General features: G+C 38.1%; 2 protein-coding genes across 2 annotated transcripts in view; both read left to right on the plus strand.

Annotated features, from left to right (window-relative positions):
• The first annotated feature begins 15,888 nt into the window (after positions 1–15,888).
• Positions 15,889–20,884, plus strand: LOC311509431 (cell adhesion molecule CEACAM1-like). Its single transcript, XM_084574644.1, has 6 exons — positions 15,889–16,244; positions 16,334–16,494; positions 16,621–16,717; positions 16,804–16,947; positions 17,176–17,301; positions 19,369–20,884. Coding segments are annotated over exons 2-6 (405 nt in total). The 5' UTR covers positions 15,889–16,244; positions 16,334–16,458; the 3' UTR covers positions 19,371–20,884.
• Positions 20,885–25,876: 4,992 nt separating this feature from the next.
• LOC311509030 (CD48 antigen-like) overlaps positions 25,877–26,498 on the plus strand; it is a 43,201-nt gene continuing 42,579 nt past the window's right edge. Inside the window, exon 1 of the transcript XR_014699783.1 lies at positions 25,877–25,982. The gene's annotated coding sequence lies outside the window, so the exon portion shown is untranslated. The remainder of the gene's footprint in view (positions 25,983–26,498) is intronic.

A 26,498-nucleotide genomic window follows, 5' to 3' on the forward strand; every position in this document is an offset into this window, starting at 1 on the left:
TTGGGCTCTGAAGTCAGAACGAGATCGAGGAGTGTTGACACTTTTAAATCAACAGTCTCAGTTTGAGGTTGGGAAATATTATTCCACCACGTAAAGGAGGTAACATTTATGACGGCAGTGGATGTTCAACATGAGGAGATGAACTAACGGAAAACTTCATCACTTAATCACTGATTTCTTATTGTTACCTTTAGTATTGATGTTTTTCTGTGGTTCAGACCCTGACGTCGTAGACCCGGGGTATACGTAATGACGTCTGGCTGTTAGACACGCCCACTCTCACACCGGTGCGTCTCGAACATCTGAGATTAGAAAGGAAGACTTTGTTCATCGGAAAATTAATTAATATAAAAAACGTTTCTAAACTTCATCGGTTCCAACCGCTTCAGGTAAGTTAACCATAATAAATAAACTGATTAAGGATGTGTCAACATCGCATAAAGGCAGAAATAAACGTTTATGAGGAAGTGGAAATATAAATTGCGTAGATATTTAGTTATTATTTGTGTTTTCTGTCTGATTTAAATGAATTTAGAGGACGATGAAGTCAGCTTTAACCACCGTGTTGATCACACTTCTAACTCTGGAAACTGTCCAGGCCAGCTCTGGTAAGTTGAAGTTTTGTTGAGATATACACAATAAATAAAACTGTATATTAATGTTTAGTGTTTGAGACTTAGACACTCATGCTTGTTTTTCTATCAGAAAAATATATGAAGAAACAACGCTTGTTTACCACATTAACCTCCCAAGGAGATTTTTCTGTATTATTTTCTAATTCTGATGGTCAGTGTCAGTGTTGCAGTGTTTACACAGTGTTACAACTAAAGTCCAAAAAGTCAATGTAAATAAAATGGAGGGCTGTTCTCCTCCATTAATATTCTACTTATGTGGTGCAAATGTCTTAAATCTGTGAATAATCAAACTATAAAGACCCAAATGATACTGTGTGCTCTACAGGAGTATACAGCTACACAAATATAGTTTGATGCTATAATTTAAAGAATGACAGGTTTTGACCAAACCCGGCAAGAAAAATTCCAGGTTCATTGCTAGGTTGTAGATACGGTAAATAAATGTAAATACAAAACATCTACTGATTCAAATGAAATTGATATGAAAGTTGTAAAAAAGGTCATTGAGGGGATTTCTGAATCACTTATCTGTAACTTATCATTCCGAACCGGAAAATTTCCTAACAATATGAAAATAGCTAAAGTTTGTGCTGCTGTATAAAACCGGGGATAAACACCACTTCACAAATTACAGGCCAGTTTCTTTACTTCCACAATTCTCCAAAATTCTAGAAAAACTATTCAATAACAGATTAGACACATTCATAAACAAACATAAATTACTTTCTGACAGTCAATACAGATTTAGAGCAAACAGCTCAGCATCACTGGCATTAACAGAATCAATTGAGGAGATCACAAACGCTATAGATCAAAAACTGCATTCAGTTGGAGTATTCGTAGATCTCAAAAAAGCTTTTGATACAATTAATCACAATATATTAATCAATAAACTTGAACTGTACGGGATCAGGGGTTAGTATTGCACTGGGTGAGAAGTTATATAAGTAACAGAAAACAATTTGTGAAGTTGGGGGAACATTCATCATCATGCTTGGACATTGCTTGTGGCGTCCCACAGGGGTCAGTATTAGGTCCAAAACTATTTATAAATGACATATGCAAAGTTTAAAGTACATTAAAATTAGTGTTATTTACAGATGGCACTAGTATTTTTTGTTGTGGGGGGGATTTAGGTGAACTACTGGGGAGGATCACCACTGAAATGTGCAAACTGAAAATGTGGTTTGACAGAAACAAATTATCGTTAAACTTAAGTAAAACAAAATTCATGTTATTTGGCAATTGCAATAAGAATACACAAGTACAGTTACAAGTAGATGGGGTGGACGTTGAAAGGGTACATGAAAACAAGTTTCTTGGGGTAACAACTGATGATAAAATAAACTGGAAGTCGCAAAACACATTCTGGACCACAAATCACTCCACATCCTCTACTGTTCACTGATTTTACCATATTTACAATACTGTGCAGAGGTTTGGGGCAATACTTATAAATGTACAATACAATCTCTATCCATACTGCAGAAAAGAGGAGCCATAAGAATAATTCTTAATGCCGGTTATAGAGACCACACAAATTCACTATTCTTAAAATCAAAAACATTAAAATTCAGTGACCTGGTTCATTTCCAAACAGCACAAATCATGTACAAAGCAAGAAACAATCTACTTCCTGGAAATATTCAAAAATTGTTTTTTCACAGAGTTGGGTGTTATAATCTGAGGGGTGAGTTCAACTTAAAACATCAGCGGGCACGTACAACATTAAAAGGTTTTTGTCCTTCAGTTTGTGGAGTGAGGCTGTGGAACAGACTGTGTGTGGAGCTCAAGCTCATGTCCTAAAAAGCGGTACAAATATATGGCTTTCACGAGGTACAGGGAGGAAGAAGGGCTTTAGCAATCGGGTGTTTTCATAAGTTTTTTTCTAATTCTTTTCTTTTTTTAGTAAATATATATATCTGGAGAGATAAGATCGCTAACTGAGTAGTGGAGAAGGGGTAGATTTAATAAGCATATGCTTCATCCTACTCCTTTTCGGACATGTTGGGTTCACATTATTATTGTTGTTTTGACTATTCTTATTGGATTTGTTTGTTTTCAGTTTACTTTGTTATGTTACCCGCACATGTTTGAAATAAACTAAACTAAAACTAAACTATCAGAATAGAGGAATACATGAAGAAACAAAGCTTGCTTACCACATTAACATCCCATGGAGATTTTTCTGTATTTTTTTCTAATTCAGATGGTTGGTGTCAGTGTTGCAGTGTTTACACAGAGTTACAAATTAAACTAAAGTCCAAAAAGTCAATGTAAATAAAGTGGAGGGCTGTTCTCCTCCATTAATATTCTACTTATGTGGTGCAAACATCTTAAATCTGTGATTAATCAAATTATAAAGACCCAAATGATACTGTGTGCTCTACAGGAGTATACAGCTACACAAATATAGTTTGGTGCTATAATTTAAAGAATGACAGGTTTTGATATTGTTCTTTATTTTACAGACATCTACAAGAAAGTAGGACGCAGAGTTGTCCTTAGTCCAGGCTCTGTGTCTGCTCCCATCACCAGCATAACATGGAAACATAATTCAAACTTCGCTGTGGAGTGGAATGGAGACGAGATTGACTTCTACCCGAAATTCAAAGGTATTTAACACCTTTAATGAAACCCTTGAGAACAAGTCAAGCTTCTGATTTCATCTGAAGAAGTTGTAATTAATAAATGAAGTTGATCTTTACGGGGTTTTACGTTTTCTATTTGAGGTGATTTAGATGTTAACATCTCAAAAAGCCTTTAAATGTAAATAACTCCTTAAAATTCAAGTAAAAACCTTAAAAACATGACTTATTGTCCTTTCAGATCGATGTACGCTGGATACCACAACTGGAGAGCTGACCATCTCAGCTCTGACACTAGAGGACAGCGGCAGCTACACAGCAGAGATCAATGGTGACGCCATCAAAACAACTAAAATCAACGTTATCTGTATGTACATTGTGACTGAAGTTTGTGTTTTATATATTAATTTATTCATCTGAACTCTAATTAAATGTTTGTTTCCATCAGCTGCTGTTCCTACTCCCACTATCTCCACAAGCTGTGACGATGAGATGACCTACTGTGTTTTCACCTGTGAAGTCAACACTACAGACGCTGAACCACTCACCTATTACTGGATATTAGATGGCAGGGCCTTGTGGTATCAAGAGAAGGAGCTCAACTTAACAAAGGTACAAACATGATGATGGTGTTAGTAGGTGAATGTGACATATTCAAGCATCGCTCTGAGACTTTACACCAAACATCATCTTCTATAATCTGGAAATATAAAGACAAAAGTAGCATTTTGGTTCATGAGCTTTTTTCCTCTGGATATCTAGGAGGAATCAGATATGCGTTTGATTAGCTGTGCGGTGGAAAATCCAGTCAGCTCTGAAGGCAGCAAAGAAATCTTCAACCCTTTCATCACCAGTAACAGTGAGTTTCACATCAGTAAATATCTACACAGTGATCTCAGAGGTCTGATCTGTGGAAGAGGAGTTTAACTCATTCATTCAACCACTGTTAGAAATGATCACCTGATCAAGTGATGTCTGTTCGTTAGTAATGAGAGACTTTTAAAAGATTCTGTCCTTGGAGCTGGTAACTAAATAAACTAGAAATAAATCTAAACTAGATTGATTCATTCATGTTGATGAATAAGGAGATCAGCTGACATTAGAATACAGGATGCTTGAAAACCACTGGAAGATTTATTCATTTATTTATTTTATTTTTGTCGACACATTGTATTGGATACACATACTCATACGTATACTCACAGACGGTTATTTTATCATGTGACAGAGAACGACACATCCGTCGCACATTGCCCAGTGTGACAGATGGTTCTGTGAAGGTATGTATATATGTGTGGCTGCTGTGCTAAAAATAATAAGTTGATAGATAAGATTTTGTTCAGTGTCCTCCTGTCCACCACTGCTTCAGAGGTCTCCAGTCTGCAGCCAATGACAGAGCCAGCCTTCCTGATCACTTCATTCAGTCTGTTGGTGTCACTGGTTTCTTGTTGCACACATTGACACCCATCAACCACAGCTTCTCACACAGCAACAAAGACGCCGGAGAAATTCTGACTGAGTTGAACAAGCTGCCTCTCCCTCTACATCCTGTGATTCCTTCATTCCTGACTGGTCTGAGTTCACATACAGTAAACAAATACTAGGATCAGTACTACCTCCTGTTCAATATGTGACAAAACATGTGCATAATGTTGACTTCATGAACTCAGTTGACTTAACTGAAGCTCGGTTATGAAACCAACTCTGAAGTCAGAACGAGATAGAGGTGTGATGACACTTTTAAACCAAGAGTCTCAGTTTGAGGTTGAGAAATATTATTCCACCACGTAAAGGAAGTAACATTTATGATCATCAGATACACAGAGCGACAACCAGGAGAGGTTCTAGGGTCAGAGCTTTAGGGGTGCTGAGCATCCTCCACCAAAGACTGGAAAGACAACAATAAATGAGAGAACACATCTTCCTTTAATGTCAAACTACTGAGTCACAAAGCTATCATTTGGTTTAAAGAAACTGCATTTAAATGAGAAGATGAGGTAGGAACAATAAGTGCAAAACAAATTTAAGGTCAATAAAGGTCAAAAAAGCAACCCCGTCAAACCTCCTGACTACCAGGACAAAAAAAATATTATCCAATCACTTTTTTTTTTTTTTTTTTTAAATTCCCCAATCTTTGTCTTAAATGTCTTGAATCTGTGATTAATCAAAAGACCCAAATGATACTGTGTTCTCTACAGGAGTATACAGCTACACAAATACAGTTTGGTGCTATAATTTAAAGAATGACAGGTTTTGATATTGTTCTTTATTTTACAGGCATTTACAAGAAAGTAGGAGACACAGTTATCCTTAGTCCAGGCTCTGTGGATGCTCCCATCACCAGCATAATATGGAAATATAATGCAAAATTTGCTGTGGTGTGGATTGGAGACGAGATTTACTTCTACCTGAAATTCAAAGGTATTTAACACCTTTAATGAAACTCTTGAAAACAAACCAAACACCTTCAGTCAAGCTTCTGATTTCATCTGAAGAAGTTGTAATTAATAAATGAAGTTGATCTTTACGGGTTTTACGTTTTCTATTTGAGGTGATTTAGATTTTAACATCTTAAAAAGCTTTCAAACGTAAATAACTCCTTAAAATTCAAGTAAAAACCTTAAAAACATGACTTATTGTCCTTTTAGATCGATGTACGCTGAATACCACAACTGGAGAGCTGACCATCTCTAACCTGACACTAGAGGACAGCGGCAGCTACACAGCAGAGATCAACAACAGAGTCCTGAACAAAACTGAAATCGGGGTTATCAGTAAGTGGAGGAAATATGACTGAAGTTTGTGTTTTATATATTAATTTATTCATCTGAACTCTAATGAAATGTTTGTTTGTTTCTATCAGCTGAAGTTCCTACACCCACTGTGTCAGAAAGCTGTGATGCTGAAAAGACCCACTGTGTTCTCACCTGTGAAGGCATCACTACAGACTCTGAACCAGTCACCTATACCTGGTGGTCAGGTGACGAGATGAAGAGTCAAACCAAGGAGCTCAACATAACAAAGGTACAAACATGATGATGGTGTTAGTAGGTGAATGTGACATATTCAAGCATCGCTCTGGGACTTTACACCAAACATCATCTTCTATAATCTGGAAGTAAAAAGACAAAAGTAGCATTTTGGTTCATGAGCTTTTTTCCTCTGGATTTCTAGGAGGTGAAGGATCCTTCATTTATCTGTAAGGTGGAAAATCCAGTCAGCTCTGAAGGCAGCAAAGAAGTCCTCAACCCTTTCATCACCAACAATTAGTTTCACATCAGTAAATATCTACAGTGATCTCAGAGGGCTGATCTGTGGAAGAGGAGTTTAACTCATTCATTCAACCACTGTTAGAAATGATCACCTGATCAAGTGATGTCTGTTCGTTAGTAATGAGAGACTTTTAAAAGATTCTGTCCTTGGAGCTGGTAACTAAATAAACTAGAAATAAATCTAAACTAGATTGATTCATTCATGTTGATGAATAAGGAGATCAGCTGACATTAGAATACAGGATGCTTGAAAACCACTGGAAGATTTATTCATTTATTTATTTTATTTTTGTCGACACATTGTATTGGATACTCATACTCATACGTATACTCACAGACGGTTATTTTATCATGTGACAGAGAACGACACATCCGTCGCGCATTGCCCAGTGTGACAGATGGTTCTGTGAAGGTATGTATATATGTGTGGCTGCTGTGCTAAAAATAACAAGCTGATAGATAAGAGTTTGTTCAGTGTCCTCCTGTCCACCACTGCTTCAGAGGTCTCCAGTCTGCAGCCAATGACAGAGCCAGCCTTCCTGATCAGTTCATTCAGTCTGTTGGTGTCACTGGTTTCTTGTTGCACACATTGACACCCATCAACCACAGCTTCTATCACAGCAACAAAGGCGCCAGAGAAATGAAAGAAAGTGATTCTGACTGAGTTGAACAAGCTGCCTCTCCCTCTACATCCTGTGATTCCTTCATTCCTGACTGGTCTGGGTTCACATACAGTAAACAAATACTAGGATCAGTATCACCTCCTGTTCAATATGTGACAAAACATGTGCATAATGTTGACTTCATGAACTCAGTTGACTAACGGAAGCTCTGTTATCAAACCAACTCTGAAGTCAGAACGAGATAGAGGAGTGATGACACTTTTAAACCAAGAGTCTCAGTTTGAGGTTGAGAAATATTATTCCACCACGTAAAGGAGGTAACATTTATGATCATCAGATACACAGAGCTACAACCAGGAGAGATTCTAGGGTCAGAGCTTTAGGGGTGCTGAGCATCCTCCACCAAAGACTGGAAAGACAACAATAAATGAGAGAACACATCTTCCTTTAATGTCAAACTACTGTGTCACAAAGCTATAATTTGGTTTAAAGAAACTTCATTTAAATGAGAAAATGAGGTAGGAACAATAAGTGCAAAACAAATCATTGCAAAAGCTGTAAATGTCCTCTGTAGATAGACAGTATTAGGTCTTAAACCTTGGCTTTAACATCAACACATATGCACAAACCAAAAGCTTAATATAAACTATGAACAGAGGTTGATTGACAACCTGCACTATTAGCTACCAGAGAGAGAAACAAACATCAGCTAGTAAACTCCTACGGAACAATAACAACAACAGTAAAAGTTAGGGCTGATGCTAATGACTCGAATATGTTGGTGCTGAGTGATAAAGTAAATAGATCGTTTGGTATCTGATAGGAGCCACGCGCCTCAGGTGGTCAACCAAACCTAAGGTGTGCGCGCTGCGTGAGGAAGGAAGCGGTAAACGAGAGAGGTGGATCATACCACTGAGGGGGTCTAGTCACGGCTATGGCTAAAAGTAACGCAGCCTGCAATAAATATTATCCTCATGAACAAAACACATTAATGAACATGTCTGTTTGTCTGTGTATAGTTCTATAGGCTGCAGTAGATGTTCAACATGAGGAGATGAACTAACAGGACTTCCAGTCTCTGCAGTGAAAACTTTATCACTTAATCATTGTTTTCTTATTCCAGTCCACATGTGTTACCTTTAGTATTGATGTTTTATATACAGTCTATATGTTTCAGACCCGGACGTTGGAGACCCGGGGTACACAGAACGACGTCTGTCTGTCAGACACTCCCACTCACCACTACCGGTGTCTCTCGCCCGTTTGAGATTAGAAAGGAAGATTTTGTTCATTAATTAATATAAAAAAGTTTCCAAACTTCATCGGTTTCATGCGCTTCATTTTATGATCTCAGGTAAGTCATCCATAATAAATAAACTGATTAAGGATGTGTCTATATTTTGAAGAAATTTATCCTTTATACGGTAGAAAGCAGAAACATTTATGAGGAAGAGGAAATATGAACTGCGTAGATTTTTAGTTATCATTTGTGTTTTCTGTTTAATTTCAATTAATTTAGAGGACGATGAAGTCAGCTTTAACCACCGTGTTGGTCACACTTCTAACTCTGGAAACTGTCCAGGCCAGCTCTGGTAAGTTGAAGTTTTGTTGAGATTTACACAGCAAATAAAACTATATATTAATGTTTAGTGTCGTTGAGACTTAGACACTCATGCTTGTTTTTCTATCAGAATAGAGGAATATATGAAGAAACAACGTTTCTGTACCACATTAACCTCCCAAGTAGATGTTTCTGTATTTTTTTACATTTTCTTCACTAAACGAATAATTCAGATGGTCGGTGTCAGTGTTGCAGTATTTGTATGGTGAAATAAAACATGAAAATGAGAGATTATCTCACTACAAATTAAAATGAAGTCCAAAAAGTCAATGTAAATAAAACGGAGGGCTGTTCTTCTCCATTAATATTCTGTTTATCCAAGACCCAAATGATACTGTGTTCTCTACAGGAGTATACAGCTACACAAATATAGTTTGATGCTATTATTTAAAGGATGACAGGTTTTGATATTGTTCTTTATTTTACAGACAACTACAAGAAAGTAGGAGACACAGTTGTCCTTAGTCCAGGCTCTGTGGATGCTCCCATCACCAGCATAACATGGAAACATAATTCAAACCTCGCTGTGGAGTGGTATGGAGACACGATTGACTTCTACCCAAAATTCAAAGGTATTTAACACCTTTAATGAAACCCTTGAAAACAAAAGAAGTTGTAATTAATAAATGAAGTTGATCTTTACAGGTTTTACGTTTTCTATTTGAGGTGATTTAGATTTTATCATCTTAAAAAGCCTTTAAATGTAAATAACTTCTTAAAATTCAAGTAAAAACCTTAAAAACATGACTTATTGTCCTTTTAGATCGATGTGAACTGAATACCAGAACTGGAGACTTGACCTTCCCAGGCGTGACACTAGAGTGCAGCGGCAGCTACACACCAGAGATCAACAACAGACCCCTGAAACCAATTGAAATCAACGTCATCTGTAAGTGGAGGAAATATGACTGAAGTTTGTGTTTTATATATTAATTTATTCATCTGAACTCTAATGAAATGTTTGTTTGTTTGCATCAGCTGGTGTTCCTACGCCCACTGTGTCAGAAAGCTGTGATGCTGAAAAGACCCACTGTGTTTTCACCTGTGAAGGCATCACTACAGACTCTGGATCAGTCACTTATACCTGGAGGTCAGGTGACTTGATGAAGAGTCAAACCAAGGAGCTCAGCATAACAAAGGTACAAACATGATGATGGTGTTAGTAGGTGAACGTGACATATTCAAGCATCGCTCTGGGACTTTACACCAAACATCATCTTCTATAATCTGGAAGTAAAAAGACAAAAGTAGCATTTTGGTTCATGAGCTTCAGGTTAATGTTGATTTTCCTCTGGATTTCTAGGAGATGAAGGATCCTTCATTTATCTGTACGGTGAAAAATCCAGTCAGCTCTGAAAGCAGCAAAGAAGTCAACAACCCTTTTGTCAAGAACGACAATGAGTCTCACAACAGTAAATATCTACAGTGATCTCAGAGGTCTGATCTGTGGAAGAGGAGTTTAACTCATTCATTCAACCACTGTTAGAAATGATCACCTGATCAAGTGATGTCTGTTCGTTAGTAATGAGAGACTTTTAAAAGATTCTGTCCTTGGAGCTGGTAACTAAATAAACTAGAAATAAATCTAAACTAGACTGATTCATTCATGTTGATGTATAAGGAGATCAGCTGACATTAGAATACAGGATGCTTGAAAACCACTGGAAGATTCATTAATTTGTTTTTTTATTTTTTGTAGACAAACTGTATTGGATACGCATACTGTTAGTGGCCTTGTTTCTGGTGGTGGGAGTTGGTGTTACTGTGTTTTACGAATGCAAAGGAAAAAAAGGTAAGAATTCACAAAACATCACATTTATTCTCCAGATTAAATATCCATTGTTATATTATTATTATTATTATTATTATTATAATCCCTGACTGCAGGGACGTCGAGCGGTGAAGAAACAACAGACATGACAGCGGAAGCAGAGGACCAATTGTGAACTGTCTTTACCTTAAAATAAGAAAAGATAATGCCATTTACCTGTTTGTCAGTGTTTCTATGCTGGTCTGTTCCATTAAGGAGGAACAGTACTTTTACCAAAGCCAAGTCTGATGCTGGTAAGCTGCCTCATGTGTTGCTGTGTGTTTTATATTTTATTGTTTGGGATCAAGTGTCTCAGCCAGCAGAGGAAAATGTGTTCAGGATGAAAGGTCTGGTCAAAGCATATCTAAAAACCACTGCAGTGTTTATGTAGAGGCACTCATGAAGGAATGAACCAGTCAGTGAATGAGTGAGTGAGTACCAGATAGTTTTTTTTTTTATCATATCTCAGTCAGATTTTACTGCTTTGTCTCATAGACTGTTTGTAAAGGCTCAGGATTTATTTCTCATCAAATGTTTCTGTTACTCTGTTTTGTGTGAAGATGGAATCAAGTTTAAAAAAGTTTAAAAACTAACTCTGCAGAACTTTAAGCGTTAATAAAAAATAAACGAATGATGTACAGTTGTCATGAATACTGAAATAAACTATTCAGACCAAAATCGTTTTTTGTACCAGGCTGTAAACATGTTTAATATCTCTGTAAAGTTGGTTCATTTAACTTGCTCAGACTACAGACTGTTTACAGATGGACGGCGGAACAGCTCCCCCTGGTGGCTGGCTGCAGTATAGGTCATAAGCTCCGCCCCCTCCGTGTTAGCGGAGTAATTTTAAAGGATGGTTACTGTCATTTTAGGTAGTTAATATATAGTTAGTTATTTGGCTCTATAGAAACAGGAAGTGACATAATGGCGACCACCAGTTGCCATGCCAACCGCTCCTTAAAGCCAACTGTTGGAGGTTGAGGAAAACACGGGAGTGAGTGTGGAGGAAGTGTGGGCGGGGCATCAATACAGAATGACGTCTGGCTATTTGACACGCCCACTCTCCGTCACCGATGTCTCTGTCCCATCTGATTGTGAAATACGAACTGCGTAAGTTTTTACTTTCCTGCCTGGTATAGTTTCTGACATTGTTAGCAGTATCATTAGTGTTTTCTGTCTGATTTAAACTAATTTAGAGGACGATGAAGTCAGCTTTAACCACCGTGTTGATCACACTTCTAACTCTGGAAACTGTCCAGGCCAGCTCTGGTAAGTTGAAGTTTTGTTGAGATATACACAGCAAATCAAACTATATGTTAATGTTTAGTGTCGTTGAGATCATGCTTGTTTTTCTATCAGAATAGAGAAATATATGAAGAAACAAAGCTTGTTTACCACATTAACCTCCCAAGTAGATTTTTCTGTATTTTTTTATTTATTTACTTATTTTATTCAGATGGTCGGTGGCAGCGTTGCAGTGTTTACACAGTGTTACAAATTAAACTAAAGTCCAAAAAGTCAATGCAAATAAAGTGGAGGGCTGTTCTCCTCCATTAATATTCTACTTATGTGGTGCAAATGTCTTAAATCTGTGATTAATCAAACTATAAAGACTCAAATGATACTGTGTGCTCTACAGGAGTATACAGATACACAAATATAGTTTAGTGCTATAATTTAAAGAATGACAGGTTTTGATATTGTTCTTTATTTTACAGACAACTACAAGAAAGTAGGAGACACAGTTGTCCTTAGTCCAGGCTCTGTGTCTGCTCCCATCACCAGCATAACATGGAAACATAATTCATACCTCGCTGTGGAGTGGTATGGAGACATGATTGACTTCTACCCGAAATTCAGAGGTATTTAACACCTTTAATGAAACCCTTGAAAACAAACCAAACACCTTCAGTCAAGCTTCTGATTTCATCTGAAGATGTTGTAATCAGAGCCGGTCCTGGCTAGATTTACGCCCTGGGCAAACCATCCCTTGGCGCCCCCCCCCCCCCCCCCCAAAAAAAAAAAAACGCCACCAGCACAACAATATATTATATTATTTGTATTATTTTATTATATATAATCTTAAATACAAAAAGGTAACAAGACATACAGTATATAAACACCAATGTAAATTGCACAAATCCTTCATCACAGGATCTAATAACCATGCTTGAAAAATCCCTGAAGAAAGTACATACAAAAAAGGTTCCTGCACTAATACAACTATTTCGTATTTTACATACAAGTTTTGATTTGCATCATCCTAATACCATCTGAACAGTTCCAGTTATGATAACACACCAGTTTTGTACATAGAGAAACCGCAGATAATTAACATAATCTGAATTCAGTGCTCAGACTGTAGCAGATTTTTCAACCTGGGTTTTTCACCCTGTTTACAACTGGCATTAACATTAACAACTGGTGTGAAGTGCAATTGCCTCAATTCTAATAGTTGCTAGTTCAACAAAACTGAAAACCAAATACATTCGTCTTATAATAGCAACATATTAGCAAGAGGCTAATAAATAGCTATAGTACTGTCACTCACGTCACTCAGAAATCTGCATACCTTTATCTTTTGCCCGTTTCTCCTCTTCTTCTTTTCTTGTTTTTCTGAACTGGGCACCTGATGCTTCTTTGGTCTTTTACTTTGATCCATGATGAAGAAGAAGACTCGACATCATTAACTTTTGCATTACTTTTTGCCGACACCGTCCGTTCGCCCGTCAATCAACCGGAGTTACGTGAGTCACGTAGATGACTGCACAGATTTTTTTTTTTTTTTTTTTTTTGGTCATTTTTCCACATAACCCAATTAATTACATGGGTCTATGTTAATTTTAGGAATGAAATACAATTTATGTGAAGCAGTTTGTGTTGTGTGGCCTGGGATCAGTCTATCCCTCGGCCCCCTCCTCCTTGCCAACCTCTGCTGTCGCAAGTTGATCCCCCGCACCTCTCCCCTTTGCCTCTTCTGACACACACACCTGTATGACTCTCAGGAGCAAGTTGACGTGACAATGAGGGCGCCCCAGCGCCCACTACACTAACTTGACATGGAAATGAGCGGTAGTCTAGAAAACTGGCGAGTGTTTTTTTTTTTTTTTTTTAGGGCGCTCGTGCGCCCTCACATAGATTGCGCCCTGGGCGGTCGCCCACATTGCCCATAGCAAAAACCGGCCCTGGTTGTAATTAATAAATGAAGTCGATCTTTAGGGTGTTTTACGTTTTCTATTTGAGGTGATTCAGATTTTAACATCTTAAAAAGCCTTTAAATGTAAATAACTCCTTAAAATTCAAGTAAAACCTTAAAAACATGACTTATTGTCCTTTTAGATCGATGTACGCTGAATACCACAACTGGAGAGCTGACCATCTCAGGTCTGACACGAGTGGACAGCGGCAGCTACACAGCAGAGATCAACAACAGAGTCCTGAACCCAACTGAAATCACTGTTATCTGTAAGTGGAGGAAATATGACTGAAGTTTGCGTTTTATATATAAATGAAACCAGAAGTTTACATACACTGTGTTAAAAGACACATAAACATTTTTTCCTCACTGTCTGAAGTTAAATCAAACTAAACCTCTCCTGTTTTAGGTCAGTTAGAATTACTAAAATTATTTCTATTTGCTAAATGTCACAATAATGAGAGACAGAATTACTTTCTTCAAAGTCAGAAGTTTACATACACAAACATTACTATGTCTTTAAACAATGAAGGAAAGCCCTGATGATGATGATGTCATGGCTTTGGAAGCGTCTGATAGGTTAACAGACAACATTTGAGTTAATTGGAGGCACACCTGTGGATGTATTTTAAGGCTACACCTCAAACACACTGCTTCCTTCTTTGACGTCATGGGAAAATCAAAAGAAATCAGCCAAGATATCAGGAAGAGAATTGTGGAGCTCCACAAGTCTGGTTCATCCTTGGGTACAATTTCCAGATGCTTGAAGGTGCCGCGTTCATCTGTTCAAACAATTATACACAAGTACAGACACCATGGGAATGTCCAGCCATCATACCGCTCAGGAAGGAGATGGGTTCTATGTCCCAGAGATAAATGTGTTTTGGTCTGAAACGTGTGAATCAACCCCAGAACAAAAGCTAAAGACCTTGTCAAGATGATGGCTGAAGCTGGTAAGAGAGTGTCATTCTCCACAGTGAAACGAGTCCTGTACTGACATGGGCTGAAAGGCCGCTCAGTGAGGAAGAAGCCATTACTCCAAAAGCAACATAAAAAAGCCAGATTACAGTTTGCAAATGCACACAGGGACAAAGACCTTAATTTTTGGAGACATGTCCTGTGGTCTGATGAAACTAAAGTGGAACTGTTTGGCCATAATGATCATCGTTACATTTGGAGGAAAAAGGAGGAAGCTTGTAAGCCTGAGAACACTATCCCAACTGTGAAGTATGAGGGTGGTAGCATCATGTTGTGGGGAGGAACTGATGCACTTCATAAAATAGATGGCATCGTGAGGAAAGAACATTATGTGGAAATATTGAAGCAACATCTCAAGACATCAGCCAGGAAGTTAAAGCTTGGACGCAAATGGGTCTTCCAAATGGACAATGACCCTAAGCATACTGCCAAAGCAGTTATAAAGTTGCTTAAGGACAACAAAATCAATGTTTTGGAGTGGCCATCACAAAGACCTGATCTCAGTCCCATAGAAAATGTGTGGGCAGATCTGAAAAGGCGTGTGTGAGCGAGGCGGCCTACAACCCTGACTCAGTTACATAAGTTCTGTCAGGAGGAATGGACCAGAACTCCAGCAAACTATTGTGAGAAGCTTGTGGAAGGAAACGTTTGACCCGAGTCATACAGTTTAAAGACAATGCTACCAAATACTAAGGAAATGTATGTACACTTCTGACTTTGAAGAAAGTAATTAAAAAAATCTCTAAGAAGTTCTGTCTCTCATTATTGTGGCATTTAGCAAATAGAAATAATTTTGGTAATCCTAACTGACCTAAAACAGGAGAGGTTTAGTCTGATTTAACTTCAGACAGTGAGGATAAAATGTTTATGTGTCTTTTAACACAGTGTATGTAAACTTCTGCTTTCAACTATATATATTTGAACTCTAATGAAATGTTTGTTTGTTTCCATCAGCTGAAGTTCCTACACCCACTGTGTCAGAAAGATGTGATGATGAAAAGACCCACTGTGCCGATAATCCAGACAAGTACAAGAAAGTAGGAGACACAGTTGTCCTTAGTCCAGGCTCTGTGTCTGCTCCCATCACCAGCATAACATGGAAACATAATTCAAACCTCGCTGTGGAGTGGTATGGAGGCCTGCCTGACTTCTACCCGAAATTCAGAGGTATTTAACACCTTTAATGAAACTCTTGAAAACAAACCAAACACCTTCAGTCAAGCTTCTGATTTCATCTGAAGACGTTGTAATTAATAAATGAAGTTGATCTTTACGGGGTTTTACGTTTTCTATTTGAGGTGATTTAGATCTTAACATCTTAAAAAGCTTTTAAACATAAATAACTCCTTAAAATTCAAGTAAAACCCTTAAAAACATGACTTATTGTCCTTTTAGATCGATGTACGCTGAACACCAGAACTGGAGAGCTGACCATCTCAGGCGTGACACGAGAGGACAGCGGCAGCTACACAGCAGAGATCAACAACAGAGTCCTGAACCGAACTGAAATCACTGTTATCTGTAAGTGGAGGAAATATGACTGAAGTTTGTGTTTTATATATTAATTTATTCATCTGAACTCTAATGAAATGTTTGTTTGTTTCCATCAGCTGAAGTTCCTACACCCACTGTGTCAGAAAGCTGTGATGCTGAAAAGTCCCACTGTGTTCTCACCTGTGAAGGCATCACTACAGACTCTGAACCAGTCACCTATACCTGGTGGTCAGATGACGTGATGAAGAGTGAAACCAAGGAGCTCAGCATAACAAAGGTGAATGTTTGTGTGTGAATCAGTAACAGACAGATGAAGTAATTCACACATTCATGCATCGCTCTGTGATGTTCAGGATTTTGTTTTATGAGCTTCAATCTAATGTAGTTTTTACTGGATTTCTAGGAGGAGAAGTCGTCTTTCTTCAGGTGTACGATGATAAACCCAGTCAGTACTAAAAGAAGCAACCAAGTGGTCAACCCGGTCCTCATCTCCAACACAGGTGAGTTGTCACAGCTTCAAATATCTGATATAGTAAATATTATAAAATCATGTAAATAACTTTTTTTTATTTTGCTGATAATCCAGACATCTACAAGAAAGTAGGAGACACAGTTGTCCTTAGTCCAGGCTCTGTGTCTGCTCCCATCACCAGCATAACATGGAAACATAATTCATACCTCGCTGTGGAGTGGTATGGACAGGAGATTGACTTCTACCCGAAATTCAGAGGTATTTAACACCTTTAATGAAACCCTTGAAAACAAACCAAACACCTTCAGTCAAGCTTCTGATTTCATCTGAAGACGTTGTAATTAATAAATAAAGTTGATCTTTACGAGGGTTTACGTTTTCTATTTGAGGTGATTCAGATTTTAACATCTTAAAAAGCTTTTAAATGTAAATAACTCCTTAAAATTCAAGTAAAAACCTTAAAAACATGACTTATTGTCCTTTTAGGTCGATGTACGCTGAACACCAGAACTGGAGAGCTGACCATCTCAGGCGTGACACTCGAGGACAGCGGCAGCTACACAGCAGAGATCAACAACAGAGTCCTGAACCCAACTGAAATCACTGTTATCTGTAAGTGGAGGAAATACACACATATATATATATATATGTATACAATTGAAACCAGAAGTTTACACTTTTCACTGTGTTAAAAGACACATAAACATTTTATCCTCACTGTCTGAAGCTAAATCAGACTAAACCTCTCCTGTTTTAGGTCAGTTAGGATTACCAAAATTATTTCTATTTGCTAAATGCCACAATGACTTTGTGATGGCCACTCCAAAACATTGATTTTGTCGTCCTTAAGCCACTTTATAACTACTTTGGCAGTATGCTTAGGGTCATCCATTTGGAAGACCCATTTGCGTCCAAGCTTTAACTTCCTGGCTGATGTCTTGAGATGTTGCTTCAATATTTCCACATAATGTTCTTTCCTCACGATGCCATCTATTTTATGAAGTGCACCAGTTCCTCCTGCGGCAAAACAGCCCTACAACATGATGCTACCACCCTCATACTTCACAGTTGGGATAGTGTTCTCAGGCTTACAAGCTTCCCCCTTTTTCCTCCAAATGTAACGATGGTCATTATGGCCAAACAGTTCTACTTTAGTTTCATCAGATCACAGGACATGTCTCCAAATATTAAGGTCTTTGTCCCTGTGTGTAATCTGGCTTTTTTATTTTGCTTTTGGAGTAATGGCTTCTTCCTCGCTGAGTGGCCTTTCAGTCCATGTCAGTACAGGACTCGTTTCACTGTGGAGAATGACACTCACCAGCTTCAGCCATCATCTTGACAAGGTCTTTAGCTTTTGTTCTGGGATTGATTTGCACGTTTCAGACCCAAACACGTTCCTCTCTGGGACATAGAACCCGTCTCCTTCCTGAGCGGTATGATGGCTAGACATTCCCATGGTGTCTGTACTTGTGTATAATTGTTTGAACAGATGAACGCGGCATCTGGAAATTGTACCCAAGGATGAACCAGACTTGTGGAGCTCCACAATTCTGTTCCTGATATCTTGGCTGATTTCTTTTGATTTTCCCATGACGTCAAAGAAGGAAGCAGTGTGTTTGAGGTGTAGCCTTAAAATACATCCACAGGTGTGCCTCCAATTAACTCAAATGTTGTCTGTTAACCTATCAGAAGTTTCCAAAGCCATGACATCATCATCATCAGGGCTTTCCTTCATTGTTTAAAGACATAGTAATGTTTGTGTATGTAAACTTCTGACTTTGAAGAAAGTAATTCTCTCTCTCATTATTGTGGCATTTAGCAAATAGAAATAATTTTAGTAATCCTAACTGACCTAAAACAGGAGAGGTTTAGTTTGATTTAACTTCAGACAGTGAGGAAAAAATGTTTGTGTCTTTTAACACAGTGTATGTAAACTTCTGGTTTCAACTTCTGTAGAAGATGATGTTTGGTGTAAAGTCCCAGAGCGAAGCTTGAATATGTCACATTCACCTACTAAAACCATCATCATGTTTGTACCTTTGTTATGTTGAGCTCCTTGGTTTCACTCTTCATCACGTCACCTGACCACCAGGTATAGGTGACTGGTTCAGCGTCTGTAGTGTTGTCTTCACAGGTGAGAACACAGTGGGTCTTTTCAAGGTCCTGGAGTGGCCTAGTCAGTCTCTAGACTTGAACCCAATAGAAAATCTTTGGACGGAGATGAAAATCTGTGTTGCCCAGCTACAGCCTCAAAACCTGAAAGATCTGGAGGAGATCTGTATGGAGGAGTGGGCCAAAATCCCTGCTGCAGTGTGTGCAAACCTGGTCAAGAACTATAGGAAACGTTTGATCTCTGTAACTGGATCTGTACTAAATATTAAGTTCTGTTTTTCTATCGTATCAAATACTTATTTCATGCAACATTATGCAAATTAATTATTTAAAAATCATACAATGTGATTTTCTGGATTTTTGTTTTAGATTCTGTCTCTCACAGTTGAAGTGTACCTATGATGAAAATTACAGACCTCTCCATTCTTTATAAGGGGGGAAACTTGCAAAATCTGCAGTGTATCAAATACTTATTTTCCCCACTGTATAACCTGGAAGTATAAAGACAAAAGTAGCATTTTGGTTCATGAGCTTCAGGCTAATGTTGTTTTTCCTCTGGATTTCTAGGAGATGAAGGATCCTTCATTTATCTGTACGGTGAAAAATCCAGTCAGCTCTGAAAGCAGCAAAGAAGTCCTCAACCCTTTCATCACCAGCAGTTAGTTTCACATCAGTAAATATCTACACAGTGGCTGATCTGTGGAAGAGGAGTTTAACTCATTCATTCAACCACTGTTAGAAATGATCACCTGATCAAGTGATGTCTGTTCGTTAGTAATGAGAGACTTTTAAAAGATTCTGTCCTTGGAGCTGGTAACTAAATAAACTAGAAATAAATCTAAACTAGATTGATTCATTCATGTTGATGTATAAGGAGATCAGCTGACATTAGAATACAGGATGCTTGAAAACCACTGGAAGATTTATTCATTTATTTATTTTATTTTTGTCGACACATGTATTGGATACACATACTCATACGTATACTCACAGACGGTTATTTCATCATGTGACAGAGAACGACACATCCGTCGCACATTGTCCAGTGTGACAGATGGTTCTGTAAAGGTATGTATATATGTGTGGCTGCTGTGCTAAAAATAATAAGTTGATAGATAAGAGTTTGTTCAGTGTCCTCCTGTCCACCACTGCTTCAGAGGTCTCCAGTCTGCAGCCAATGACAGATCCAGCCTTCCTGATCAGTTCATTCAGTCTGTTGGTGTCACTGGTTTCTTGTTGCACACATTGACACCCATCAACCACAGCTTCTCACACAGTAACAAAGGTGCCAGAGAAATTAAAGAAAGTGATTCTCACTGAGTTGAACAAGCTGCCTCTCCCTCTACATCCTGTGATTCCTTCATTCCTGACTGGTCTGAGTTCACAAACAGTAAACAAATACTAGGATCAGTACTACCTCCTGTTCAATATGTGACTAAATATGTGCATAATGTTGGCTTCATGAACTCAGTTGACTAACGGGAGCTCTGTTATCAAACCAACTCTGAAATCAGAACGAGATAGAGGAGTGATGACACTTTAAAACCAAGAGTCTCAGTTTGAGGTTGGGAAATATTATTCCACCACGTAAAGGAAGTAACATTTATGATCATCAGATACACATAGCTACAACCAGGAGAGATTCAAGGGTCAGAGCTTTAGGGGTGCTGAGTATCCTCCACCAAAGACTGGAAAGACAACAATAAATGAGAGAACACATCTTCCTTTAATGTCAAACTACTGTGTCACAAAGCTATCATTTGGTTTAAAGAAACTGCATTTAAATGAGAAGATGAGGTAGGAACAATAAGTGCAAAACAAATCATTTCAAAAGCTGTAAATGTCCTCTGTAGATAGACAGTATTAAACCTTAAACCGTGGCTTTAACATCAACACATATGCACAAACCAAAAGATTAATATAAACTGTGGACAGAGGTTGATTGACAACCTGCACTATTAGCTACCAGAGAGAAACATCAGCTAGTAAACTCCTACTGAACAATAACAACAACAGGAAAAGTTAGGGCTGTTAATAATGACTGTAATGTGTTGGTGCTGAGTGATAAAGTAAATAGATCGTTTGGTAACTTATAGCCACGCGCCTCAGGTGGTCAACCAAACCTAAGGTGTGCGCGCTGCGTGAGGAAGGAAGCGGTAAACGAGAGAGATGGATCATACCACTGAGGGGGTCTAGTCACGGCTATGGCTAACACTAACGCAGCCTGCAATAAATATTATCCTCATGAACAAAACACATTAATGAACATGTCTGTTTGTCTGTGTATAGTTCTATAGGCTGCAGTGGATGTTCAACATGAGGAGATGAACTAACAGGACTTCCAGTCTCTGCAGTGAAAACTTTATCACTTAATCATTGATTTCTTATTCCAGTCCACATGTGTTACCTTTAGTCTTGATGTTTTATATACAGTCTATGGTTCAAACCCGGACGTTGTAGACCCGGGGTACACAGAATGACGTCTGTCTGTCGGACACTCCCACTCTCCACTACCGGTGTCTTTCAACCATCTGAGGTTAGAAAGGAAGATTATGTTCATTAATTAATATAAAAACGTTTCTAAACTTCATCGGTTTCATGCGCTTCATTTTATGATCTCAGGTAAGTCATCCATAATAAATAAACTGATTAAGGATGTGTCTATATTTTGAAGAAATTTATCCTTTATACGGTAGAAAGCAGAAACATTTATGAGGAAGAGGAAATATGAATTGCGTAGATTTTTAGTTATCATTTGTGTTTTCTGTTTAATTTCAATTAATTTAGAGGACGATGAAGTCAGCTTTAACCACCGTGTTGATCACACTTCTAACTCTGGAAACTGTCCAGGCCAGCTCTGGTAAGTTGAAGTTTTGTTGAGATTTACACAGCAAATAAAACTCTATATTAATGTTTAGTGTCGTTGAGACTTAGACACTCATGCTTGTTTCTCTATCAGAATAGAGGAATATATGAAGAAACAACGTTTCTGTACCACATTAACCTCCCAAGTAGATGTTTCTGTATTTTTTTACATTTTCTTCACTAAACGAATAATTCAGATGGTCGGTGTCAGTGTTGCAGTATTTGTATGGTGAAATAAAACATGAAAATGAGAGATTATCTCACTACAAATTAAAATTAAGTCCAGAAAATCAATGTAAATAAAACGGAGGGCTGTTCTCCTCCATTAATATTCTGTTTACCCAAGACCCAAATGATACTGTGTTCTCTACAGGAGTATACAGCTACACAATTAGTTTGGTGCTATAATTTAAAGGATGACAGGTTTTGATATTGTTCTTTATTTTACAGACAACTACAAGAAAGTAGGAGACACAGTTGTCCTTAGTCCAGGCTCTGTGTCTGCTCCCATCACCAGCATAACATGGAAACATAATTCAAACCTCGCTGTGGAGTGGTATGGAGGCACGCCTGACGTCTACCCGAAATTCAAAAGTATTTAACACCTTTAATGAAACCCTTGAAAACAAAAGACGTTGTAATTAATAAATGAAGTTGATCTTTACGGGTTTACATTTTCTATTTGAGGTGATTCAGATTTTAACATCTTAAAAAGACTTTAAATGTAAATAACTCCTTAAAATTCAAGTAAAACCTTAAAAACATGACTTATTGTCCTTTTAGGTCGATGTATGCTGAACACCAGAACTGGAGAGCTGACCATCTCAGGTCTGACACTAGAGGACAGCGGCAGCTACACAGCAGAGATCAACAACAGAGTCATGAACCCAACTAAAATCAAGGTTATCTGTAAGTGGAGGAAATATGACTGAAGTTTGTGTTTTATATATTAATTTATTCATCTGAACTCTAATGAAATGTTTGTTTGTTTCCATCAGCTGAAGTTCCTACACCCACTGTGTCAGAAAGCTGTGATGCTGAAAAGACCCACTGTGTTCTCACCTGTGAAGGCATCACTACAGACTCTGAACCAGTCGTCTATACCTGGTGGTCAGATGATGTGATGAAGAGTGAAACCAAGGAGCTCAAAATAACAAAGGTGAATGTTTGTGTGTGAATCAGTAACAGACAGATGAAGGAATTCACACATTCATGCATCGCTCTGTGATGTTCAGGATTTTGTTTTATGAGCTTCAATCTAATGTAGTTTTTACTGGATTTCTAGGAGGAGAAGTCGTCTTTCTTCAGGTGTACGATGAAAAACCCAGTCAGTACTAAAAGCAGCAAACAAGTCGTCAACCCGGTCCTCATCTCCAACACAGGTGAGTTGTCACAGCATCAAATATCTAATATAGTAAATATTATAAAATCATGTAAATAACTTGTTTTTATTTTGCAGATAATCCAGACAAATACGAGAAAGTAGGAGACACAGTTGTCTTTAGTCCAGACTCTGTGGATGCTACTATCACTAGTATAGTATGGAAACATGGATCAACCGTCGCTGTGAAGTGGGACGGAGGCGAGTCTGTCTCCTACGGGGACTTCAAAGGTGCAGTCACTCATTATTTAACAGTTAATGGATGTATGCAGTGATTATCCACAGAGTTTGAATGTTGGTCAAGTCCTTGTTCTCTTTAAGAAAGTATAATCCTTTAAAATATCCTAAAACAACCTAATTAAACCCTCAAAAACCCATTCAGTCATAGTCCAGGTTTAAAGTTGGTGAAAACCCTTTTAAAAGAAAATTATCAATTATCGTTCAAATTAAACCTAAACTTTTTACTCCACTTCGAAAACGAGCTCTAACTTCCTCCTTTGATGCTGCTTTAAAATACCCACATACTCTTCCTTCTTCATGATGACATCTGTTTTCTGAAATGCATCAGCCCCTCACAACATGACGTTTCCCTCTTTTTCACCTTTTGAAAATCAAGTAAAATATTTATATCTAACAATTATACTTTTAGGTCGCTGCACACTGAAAACCACAACTCGAGAGCTGACCATCTCAAACCTGACTCCAAAGGACAGCGGCAGCTACACAGTAGAGATCAACGGTGACGGCATCAAAATAATTAAAATCAAGGTTATCTGTAAGTACATTGTGACTGAACTTTGTCTTGAATATTAATTTATTTATTCATCTGATCTCTAATTAAATGTTTGTTTCCATCAGCTACCGTTCCTACTCCCACTATCTCCACAAGCTGTGACGTTAAGATGACCTACTGTGTTCTCACCTGTGAAGTCAACACTACAGCATCAGCAGCTGAACCAGTCACCTATACTTGGTGGTCAGGTGACGTGATGAAGAGTCAAACCAAGGAGTTCAACATAACAAAGGTACAAACATGATGATGGTGTTAGTAGGTGAATGTGACATATTCAAGCATCGCTCTGGGACTTTACACCAAACATCATCTTCTATAATCTGGAAGTATAAAGACAAAAGTAGCATTTTGGTTCATGAGCTTCAGGGTAATGTTGTTTTTCCTCTGGTTTTCTAGGAGATGAAGGATCCTTCATTTATCTGTAAGGTGGAAAGTCCAGTCAGCTCTGAAAGCAGCAAAGTCCTCAACCCTTTTCTCAAGAGTGAGTTTCACAACAGTAAATATCTACAGTGATCTCAGAGGGCTGATCTGTGGAAGAGGAGTTTAACTCATTCATTCAACCACTGTTAGAAATGATCACCTGATCAAGTGATGTCTGTTCGTTAGTAATGAGAGCCTTTTAAAAGATTCTGTCCTTGGAGCTGGTAACTAAATAAACTAGAAATAAATCTAAACTAGATAGATTCATTCATGTTGATGTATAAGGAGATCAGCTGACATTAGAATACAGGATGCTTGAAAACCACTGGAAGATTTATTCATTTATTTTTTTATTTTTTGTAGACAAACTGTATTGGATACGCATACTGTTCGTGGCCTTGTTTCTGGTGGTGGGAGTTGGTGTTATTGTCTTTTACGAATGCAAAGGAAAAAAGGTAAGAATTCACAAAACATCACATTTATTCTACAGATTAAATATCCATTATTATATTATTCTTATAATCTCTGACTGCAGGGACGTCGAGCGGTGAAGAAACAACAGACATGACAGCAGAAGCAGAGGAGCAGACCTGAACCATCTTTACCTTAAAAAAAGAAAAGATAATGCCATTTACCTGTTTGTCAGTGTTTCTATGCTGGTCTGTTCCATTAAGGAGGAACAGTACTTTTACCAAAGCCAAGTCTGATGCTGGTAAGCTGCCTTGTGTGTTGTTGTGTGTTTTATATTTTATTGTTTGGGATCAAGTGTCTCAGCCAGCAGAGGAAAATGTGTTCAGGATGAAAGGTCTGGTCAAAGCATATCTAAAAACCACTGCAGTGTTTATGTAGAGGCACTCATGAAGGAATGAACCAGTGAGTGAGTATCATTTTTTTTAATCATATCTCAGTCAGATTTTACTGCTTTGTCTCATAGACTGTTTGTAAAGGCTCAGGATTTATTTCTCATCAAATGTTTCTGTTACACTGTTTTGTGTGAAGATGGAATCAAGTTTAAAAAAGTTTAAAAACTAACTCTGCAGAACTTTAAGCGTTAATAAAAAATAAACGAATGATGTACAGTTGTCATGAATACTGAAATAAACTATTCAGACCAAAATCGTTTTTTGTACCAGGCTGTAAACATGTTTAATATCACCGTAAAGTTGGTTCATTTAACATGCTCAGACTACAGACTGTTTACAGATGGACGGCGGAACAGCTCCCCCTGGTGGCTGGCTGCAGTATAGGTCACAAGCTCCGCCCCCTCCGTGTTAGCCGAGTAATTTTAAAGGATGGTTACTGTCATTTTAGGTAGTTAATATATAGTTAGTTATTTGGCACTATAGACACAGGATGTGACATAATGGAGACTACCAGTTGCCATGCCAACCGCCCCTTAAAGCCAACTGTTGCAGGTAGAGTAAAACACGGGAGTGAGTCTGGAGGAAGTGTGGGCGGGGCATCGATATCTCGGCTTCGCTTGTCTCCACTCTCGGACCGTACTGCGCAGACTCTGGCTCCAAACTCGCATGATGGCGCTGCCCACTGATTGTGAAATACGAACTGAGTAAGTTTTTACTTTCCTGGAATACTTTCTGATATTGTTAGCAGTATCATTTGTGTTTTCTGTCTGATTTAAATGAATTTAGAGGACGATGAAGTCAGCTTTAACCACCGTGTTGATCACACTTCTAACTCTGGAAACTGTCCAGGCCAGCTCTGGTAAGTTGAAGTTTTGTTGAGATATACACAGTAAATAAAACTGTATATTAATGTTTAGTGTTTGAGACTTAGACACTCATGCTTGTTTTGTTTTTTGTTTTTTTTTATCAGGAGATTTTTCTGTATTTTCTTCGAATTCAGATGGTCGGTGTCAGTGTTGCAGTGTTTACACAGTGTTACAACTAAAGTCCAAAAAGTCAATGCAAATAAAATGGAGGGCTGTTCTCCTCCATTAATATTCTACTTATGTGGTGCAAACGTTTTAAATCTGTTATTAATCAAACTATAAAGACCCAAATGATACTGTGTTCTCTACAGGAGTATACAGCTACACAAATATAGTTTGATGCTATTATTTAAAGGATGACAGGTTTTGATATTGTTCTTTATTTTACAGACATCTACAAGAAAGTAGGAGACACAGTTGTCATTCGTCCAGGCTCTGTGGATGCTCCCATCACCAGCATAACATGGAAACATAATTCAAACCTCGCTGTGGAGTGGTATGGAGACAAG

Source organism: Chelon labrosus, assembly GCF_963514085.1.
Source record: "Chelon labrosus genome assembly, chromosome: 24".
NCBI lineage: Eukaryota > Metazoa > Chordata > Actinopteri > Mugiliformes > Mugilidae > Chelon > Chelon labrosus.